Source organism: Alligator sinensis, unplaced genomic scaffold (assembly GCF_000455745.1).
Source record: "Alligator sinensis unplaced genomic scaffold, ASM45574v1 scaffold628_1, whole genome shotgun sequence".
Classification (NCBI taxonomy): Eukaryota; Metazoa; Chordata; order Crocodylia; family Alligatoridae; genus Alligator; species Alligator sinensis.
Genome location: NW_005841873.1, coordinates 1,464,960 through 1,473,607, shown reverse-complemented (window position 1 = coordinate 1,473,607; position 8,648 = coordinate 1,464,960). Strand labels below are relative to the sequence as shown.

At 47.8% G+C, this 8,648-nt stretch overlaps 1 protein-coding gene across 1 annotated transcript in view; it reads left to right on the top strand.

Annotated features, from left to right (window-relative positions):
- Positions 1–8,648, top strand: part of MMP17 (matrix metallopeptidase 17) — an 87,472-nt gene that overhangs the window by 48,777 nt on the left and 30,047 nt on the right. The window contains exon 4 of the mRNA XM_006017075.2: positions 7,713–7,996. Coding sequence (XP_006017137.1) covers positions 7,713–7,996 — 284 coding nt within the window. The remainder of the gene's footprint in view (positions 1–7,712; positions 7,997–8,648) is intronic.

The following is an 8,648-nucleotide window of genomic DNA, read 5'->3' as shown; positions in this document are numbered from 1 at the left end:
CTTTCCTGCTTATGCAGGGGGTCGGACTCGATGATCTATTGAGGTCCCTTCTGACCCTAACATCTATGAATCTATGACTGAGGACAGAAGGGTGTGTTGCGGGGGGGTGGCATAAACCCTACTACATTATATTATGCTCTTCCATTTGCAGTTGAGGCCAGGATAAATAGGCCAGTGGAACTGTGAAAAGCTGGTTTAAAGTGTGCACCCAGCTGGCGGGATGTGTAGTGCATTTTGTGATGATGGAGGAGCAAAGGCATCAAGGTAAAGGTGATTATGGTGTGGTTAGTCCAGCTTGTCTCCAACTGATTTCTTCTTTGGACTCTCCTAAGTACTATCCTTGCATTCAGCCCAGACCCAAACTGGTGTCATCTCCAGTGCATACAGCTGTAAGGCCGTAGAGGTATCCCAAACAGTAAATTCCCAGCAAAATAAGGTGCTGAAGAATTGATTTTCAGAAAGGTTTTTGAGCAGAAATGTAGCTTTGCAGACTGGGATAAGTTTGGGATTTGTTTCTCATTTGTTCTGCAGAAACAACTTGAAAATCCGTATTAAGCGAAACATGGCTCCCTGGGGGGTACTGTGCATGTTCTCTGTTCCACGTCGTGGGTATCATCTGTGTGGTCACAGTGCCCTCTGCTGGTGCTAGCAAGAGTGAACTCAACTAGCTGATGGTACGAGAGGGTATAATAATGATTCCTAAATCATAGAAATGAGAGATGGGAATGGCCTATTAGATCATCTGCTGCCACTTTCCCCACACAATATTTACCCAAGAATTTTCAACCTATTTTTCCCTTTGCTTAATTTCTTTTTATTACATTTGGTTATACCTTGCTGGCGGGTAATTCATATATGATATTCCCGTAAGCAGCTCCTATTGTTGCACCCTTCCATTAATGCCTAATGCCTTTTCCATCAGTGCTGCATACTGAGTTTAGTGATCAGTTCTGAGGGGGCCTTGGAAGTCTTTCGCACTGAAACTAATGCGTTGTGCTTCTACTGCATCTTCAGCTGTCTATTAATTACTCCTCTATTCCTATCCCTATTATGCAGATGGGGACCCTAAGTTTCAGGGAGGGAACTGGCGCTGTTGGTCAGAGAAGCCAGGAGTCCCAGTCTGTGGTTTACCTGCTCCTCTTAAGACATTGCCTCCCTCTGCCTAGCTGTTCTGAAAAGCAGTGTGTAAATATCTAGGAAACCCTGATGCATGAACCTGATTTATATTCTCCTCTGCATATATAATTTCCACCTCTCTTCACAGACAGCTACCCCAGGCTTTGGTAATCTAAGGGAGTTTTGCACGTTGAGGACAATTAACATTACTTTGCCTTCAGCCTCCTATTCTACAATGACAGCCAGGGTGACTGATCATCACCCAGAAATACACTGTCTGTCACATCCACCTCCTTAAGTAGAGGCCACTGTAAAGCAAAGCACAGCAGCCAATGCCCAGCTCTATAAATCTTACCAGCCTTTATCCTGCAGCAAGTGAAACCACACCCCCACGCCGAACTCATCGGAGTACCATCCATCTTCTGTTAAGGACAAGTCCCAGGCTCTGTATCATCAAAGCCAAGCAGTCTTTTAAACCAAAAAGCCTCTGCGTTAGGCTGCCTCTGAGCCAGAGCAATCGCTCCTGCTGAGAAGCGATGGATGCATCACAGCCAGGAGAGGGCTACAACCCAGTCTCTGCTGTGACTGCAGCTTGAGTAGACACGTCATACCTGAGCTGGCTGTAATGGTAATCGGTAGAAGCATGCCTGTGTTGTGTGAAGTCAGTGAGGCTTACCTACCCGAGTAATTTAGCTTGCTACTTGGCTGGGTAACCAGAGTAGACTTTGAGCGAGGCCAGAGACTACCCCTGGGTACAAGCCTTGGAGGAGGGAGCTGGCTTCTTCTCTGGTCACTGTCAGCACAAATAGGACCTGAAAGGTGGCTTTTGCCTTGCTTATCCTTTAGGAGAGATGGAAATGTTTGAGGCCCTGCCTGAATCTAAGGCAGCTTGCTACATCAACAGAAAGGAGGAGGAAGCAGGAGCTGGGGAGAAGAGAAGGTTGGACCTGTCCCCAGGCCACCAGCAAATTGATGCGGCAGAGAAATGGGTACTGGAAATAAGCCAGGCTTGGCTTCTGGTGCTTCCTGGCCTTTCTGTCTCGGGAGGGGTTATTGAGCCACCTTTGCCTATTGAATACACAAGGGTGAACTCAGTTCACACGTGTTCCAGCTGCCCCTCAGCTCCTATCACTCTATAGACATTAGCTGTTTCCTCTCCTCTTTCCTTTCTGAACTTACCAGTTTCTTTTCATTTTAAGTATCTCTGGCTCCTTGAATAATTCAGGCCTTCCTCTCTTCGCTGGGCCGTGGCATATGAAGTAGCAGGGCCAGAGGCACCATCAGAGGAGAGCTCTACCAGCCCAGCGGCGCAGTCCATTAACATGCTATTTGCTTCCCTGCATCTTCCTAGTTTTCCCCATCTGGGCTCTGCTGCCTGAGTTCAAAGCAAGCAGGGCCAAAGCGCCCAACAGCTACTAATCTCTCTGTGGCTGCTGTGGGGCCCTCCTCTGAGGGTCAGGCAAGGGAATGAGTCAAGGCAGCAGACACGAGGAGGCGAGGCAGGAGCAGGAGCGTCACTTCTCAGAGGCGGTGATGGTTTGTGGCTGTCATAACGCAGCACTCGAGGCAGCACGGGCAGCACTCAAGGAGCTGATCTCAGGTATGCATGACTCCCCTGCATGAAACCGTGCGTCAGCGGAGCAGAGAGGAAGCACCTCAGGTTGACGGGACGTCTGCAACAGGTGTTGTAATTTGCAGAGAGAAAGGCCAGCCATGTCAGCCTTGCCACTGCCTGTCACTGCCCGGCCCCTGTGGCACACTTGTCTGCTCAGTGATAAGACAGGGAGTGAATTCAGGGACAGGCTTTGCGAAGCGCTGCATCAACCTGCATTGCTCTTCATTTCTTCCAGCACAGCTGCTCTTTTCACAGCCTGGGAAACGGGCTGTGAAATTTGATTTCACCAGCATCTTCTCCCTGGAATCAATTATCTCCCGTGCCGCTGCTGCTCGTCCTGGAGCTGGAGGCTGCCTATTTGTATGAGAACCAATGAAAAAAGGACATGGACAGGAGGGGAGCCTGAAGTCTTTGTAATCTGCCATGAGACTCTTGGGTAGGACACATCATGTTGAAGCCCAGAGCCCTGATAGCATCAGCTGGCTGCACCCATGTTGAAATAGGCTCCTGTTGACTTTTTCTAGATAGAGATCCCAGCCTTTGGCATAGATGAGGCAGATAGTTGCCGGTGGTGAGTGCCAGAGTTGGTTTGGCATCGTACAGTCTACTGGACACGCCCCATGGCCCGCTAGGGAAGTGTCATTTGCTAAACCAAGGTGGCTAGCGTATACATTTTCAATTACGCAACAAAAAAAAAATCAATTTGGGGTTATCAGGCGATCCATAATCTGTTATGTTTGGTGGTCATCAGCATTTATTTTATTTCCCTCTAGTTTCAGGGTTGCACAGCATGAAGGAGTGTTTTCATTAAACAGGAATTGATTTCTCATACCACATTAATGCTTTTGCCTTTATGTGGTGGGGAGGAAAAAGAGCCTAGAAACCCAAATATAATCATTGGGATGGATGGCTTTCAATATTGGACAGAAATATGTCAATCAGGTATGGGCTTTGGACATTAAGTGATTTAGGCAAGGGCTTACTAGGGGCTGGGGTGGCTCGGGGGTGGGTAACAGCCCATGCAGTTGTGCATCTCTTGGGTGCTGATACCATTGCTATGCTGCTAGCTCTCAAAACGCATTTGAATCTTAAGGCTATCTGGTGATGGTTGTGAAATGAGTTGCTGTGTGCACCGGTTTCCAGTGTTTCCGTGTAGGCGGCAGAAGCCACCTCACTTGATACTTGGGTATTAATACTCAGGTAACGTATCGAGTGGCACTTTTCTGGTATCTAAGCCCGCTTGGGTGCACTCTGCGCTGCACTCTCAGCAGCGGAGATGTGCTTCAAGCGTGGAGCATTGATCAGTCTGTTGACTACAGTCTGCTCTCCCCTCCGAGTATTGGTGATGGGTGTTGCTGAACATGCTCACTGTAAACTGGCATGGGGCTGAGGCAGACCTTATGTAGGGTTGCATAATTAAGCAGAAGACTGAGCTGTTGTGCCAATTGTGGTGGTAAAGGCAAGCCTTGCAAATGGAGAACAAAATGGACAGCAGCACTTCACCCGAATTAAGAGACAAACACTTGCCGCACAGAGCCCATTCTGAATGAATTAATCAAGCCACAACAAATGAATTTTTAAATTGGATCCTTTGTATTTAGTACAAATGGATAATCGCCTCCTTCCAGAGCCGCCGGCTCCAGAGATAAGGCACTCATGTGGGCTGCACAGTTAAGCCGTGCAAAAGTTTGCTACAAAGTGTAGTGAAAGAGGCAAAGGTTTTTTGGTGACAGCTTGTGGTGGACCAACTGCATAGTTGTGGGAGGGTTTAGACTTTCAGGTGTCCTTAAGGTCTCAACAACCCTCTGCTTCTCATCTTTCTGCCACCAGTTTCCTCGTATGGTTCGGCAGATCATATTTTCCTGAGGCCCGTATAGTCAGAGGTATTGATTTCTGTGGGAGTTGGGTGCCTAGGGCATTTGTACACATGTATGTGCCGTAGCGCCAAGCATTTTTAAAAGCTCCCAGCGCTGCGGCACATGCATTTGTATAAACAGCAAAATGTGCATCAGCGCTGAGAAACTGGCGGTGGCACACTTTTAAACTAAAATATATCAAAAGCGCTTTAGTTCAAAAAGTGCACCGCTGATGTTTTCTGTGCGCTGGTGCTCATTTTGCCATTTATACAAATGCATGTGACGCGGCGCCAGGCACGTCAGCTGGCATGCTCTGCAGACTCCATTAATCAAGTCCGCTCTGAAGCGCTGGATTTCCGGCGTGTTGGAGCAGACAAAGGTACGTGTATAAATGCTTGCCTTAGGAGTTGGGCCTAAAGCACTTTTGACAATTGCAGGATCTAGTCTATCAAAATTAGAATTTCTTTGGCAGGGGACCTCAGGGACTTCTTATTGAGGCCCCCCTGTTTTCCAGGGCTTGACTATTTTATGTTGCCACCATTTCAGTGGGGGGGGAAGCAAGCAAGCTACCGGGGAGTGAGGGTTTTCTCCCCGATGACTTGGATCAGGCTGTAATTACAGAGCGGAGTGCCTGAGAGGAGTCCTTAAGAGGGATTACTGTCCTGCAAAAAAGATTAATATCGAGTTTATAAACCTATTGCATGTAGAACCCAGCACAACGGGGCCTGATCTCAGCCGGAGCCTTCAGGCACTGCTAAAATACAAATAGGAAAGGGTAGGAGGTAAATGATGTACTCTGTTGTGCACCTGAATCGTGTCCTGGCTACATTTTCTTCTCGCTGGATCTTGACAAAATACTGCTTTAGAACATCCCATTGATATTTTACAGCATCTTCCTCCTAATCATGTTAAAACAATTAGCCCAACTTCTGCAACCACGTCATACACTGAATCAAAAATCCTGACAGCATGCTCCTGGGAAATAAAGGTGGCTGTGAATAAAGGGCCTGGGATTATTTGTTTATGCCTGCAGCATGATAATATACCGTGGGTCACTTCAAAGATTCTGGACCTTTCTGAACACAAAAAATAAATGCTGTGGCTGCCCTCTCCCTAAATTCATGCTTTTCGGCGTGTTTTTGGATTAGAGGATGGGATGAAAAATAATAATTTCTAGTTCTTCCATGGCCCTCATCTCTGATAGGCCTCAAGGCATATTTTCACGAGAGGTCAGAATCATTGTCCCCATTTTACAGCAGGAGAGACTGAGGCAGAGAAATGTACTGGGCTGAGGTCACCAGGAAGGCCAGTGGCAGAGCCAGGAGAAGAATGCAATAGTCCTCGGTCCTGGTCCAGTGTCCTAGCAACTAGGTCCTCCCTAGATACGGTATTTTAATCTCTGGAATAACTTGGGTATGTGCTAGATTTATATACAGTTATTCAGGTGCTACTGAGACGGAAGGGAGACTGATGACTAGGCCAATGGCCTGCTGCAGAAAGAAAGATCTTAGGTACCCTTCACACTCAACGGAGAGAGAGTTGGAAATTCATCCAGTTGCTTCTGTTGTGGAAGGTTTTGCTGATGCACCTCAAGTTGGCATCCAAGATCAGAGGCTCCCCTGGGCGAGCATGGTAAAGACACACCAGCTCCAGCAGCATGAAGGGGAGCGATGTGGCTAATATTCACCTCCAGCCAAGTTCAAGTCCCCAGGCTGAGTAACCAGGCACCCAGATGGCAGGAGCAGGTGGGGACAGCTCTTGGGATGGCTCTAAAGTGAAGCTCACTCCCATTCCTCTGGAGCTGTAGAAAGTCACCGTCACTCTGCTCTTCCCCCAGTTAAAAATTGTCTGTCCTGATGCTTATCCTACGCCCTTAACGTGGTATCTTTCTTAGCGGTGTTTAGCTTATGATGTTACCCAGATGCATTCAGTGCCAAGCCTCTTCTCTGTCGGTCCCAGAAGCTGGTGATGCTATTTGCAGCTATGAGTTGATTCTGGTGGGATTGGGGGGGCGATGGGGCTTGGTGTCCCACTAATTGCATACAGGAGTAATCCACTTTGCCTGCCTGCCTGTCTCGAAGCATGTGAAACAGTAGGCAGGTGTCAGCAGCGCCGTCAAAGCCCTCCAGCCTTTTCTGGGGAGCCCGTCGTATTATCATTTGTTATTCTGTGGGATTTCTAACTACCCCGTAGGGAGATGATGGGTGAGTAAAGACATCCTTATCTGATGCCTGCAATTACCTGAGATGGTTTTAGTCACTTCCTGCAACGGGCTTGTTCTATACAACCATTTAATAATGAGCAACGTTCTGTGGCCTGTTTTGCAGGAGGGGGGACTAGATGATCAGAGCGGTGCCAATGAATAGTAAATGTTTATTTGGTTTGTTCTCAGCCTGCAGCTTGGTGGGTGTGCTGCTATTTGAGAGGGACGTGTCCATCATTACTAAATGGGAGAGCCAATTAGACTTTTTCTATCAAAAGCATTTTTTTTCTCTTTTGGCTGATTTTTCACTGATTGGCAACCAGTGAAATGCTTTATGGACGGGTATTGATTTTTATCAACTTTTTGAACACAGAGTTTGGAAACGTTTCCACAAGGCCAACACATTTGGGTTCAGCTACACCCTTTGAACTTTCAGGTTAAATTGATTATGTTAAAGATTTTTGTGGCATTTTTGTTTCACGGGAAATGATAAATTTTCCGTCTGATTCAGGACCCTAAGTATTCTGAAAAGTCAGGATTTCTTGCAGGATGGAAACTTCTGAATTTCAACTAGCTCTACTTATGGGTGAGATGCAAAGCCCCAGGATGAATTCTTAGGCTTTTCTACTAGATGCATGCATGGCAGAGCAACTCTTCCACACACAGCTGGCCAAACCTGGCATTTTACCTGGCGATAGGCAGAGATGGAGGAAAGCAATGTAGGACTGGGTATATCAGTGGGCAGAGGCCCCTGGACAGGCCTATCTATAGAATAGTCTGCGGCTTTTAGACAAGGAAAATAAGATCAATCCATGATATGGCCTTTCTATTGGGAAGTGATCCGCAGAACAGCACAGCTGAAGGAGACCTGCTGAGCCTGATTGTTTACAGCCATGTCTCTTGTTTCTGTTTCCGATCCCAGAGTCCGTACCTTCCCCAAAGAATCGCAGCTGGGCCACGACACTGTCCGAGCCCTCATGTACTATGCCCTGAAAGTCTGGAGCGACATCACCCCACTGAATTTCCATGAAGTGGCAGGTAACAATGCCGACATACAGATAGACTTCTCCAAGGCAGACCACAATGATGGGTATCCCTTTGACGGGCCTGGCGGCACGGTAGCGCACGCTTTCTTCCCCGGTGATCATCACACCGCCGGAGATACTCACTTCGATGACGATGAATATTGGACTTTCCGATCATCAGGTATGTCAGGGTAAGAGAGTTGCAGCAAAACTCATCTTCTCCCAAACCCACTCTTTTTACGTTAATGATTTATGTATCCACTGTGCCAGCACTTGAGGTTTTGAAGCCCTGTGCAGTGTGCATATCCCCCCAAAGATGCATCCTCATGTCCCCAAATACCAGCAAATTTTCTTCTGCCCAGAAATCCAATGCTGTGTCTTCACAGACATGGGAATGGAGTATTCCCATGTCTTCCATATCTCGCTGGTCCATCCCCAAACCTTCCACTCTCCTTGCCCTGTCCTCCCTACAGCTCTTAACTCCCTGCTTCTGGGTCTCTAGGCTAGGTAGTGAGGAGATCAGTGTGGCTGCCTTGGGGTTTACAGGGCAGAGCTTTTCTTGGTTGACAGATTTGTTAAGCACCTTGTGGCACCAGCACAGGCATACAGAGACCAGCTGAGGGGAAAGCAATGGCACATATTCTCTTGCTCCACACTGCAGCACTTCCCCTGTGGGATCAGGGTACGTCTCCCTTCACAGCCCATCATCAGCACTGCACAGAGCTCTCTGCAGGGGGGAAGGATGACAGTGCCTGGACCCCTTATGCCATGGGACCCCTCCTAGAATAGCCTCTGCTCACCTTCCTGCCTCAGCTTCCTAGTCCTTTTTCCCC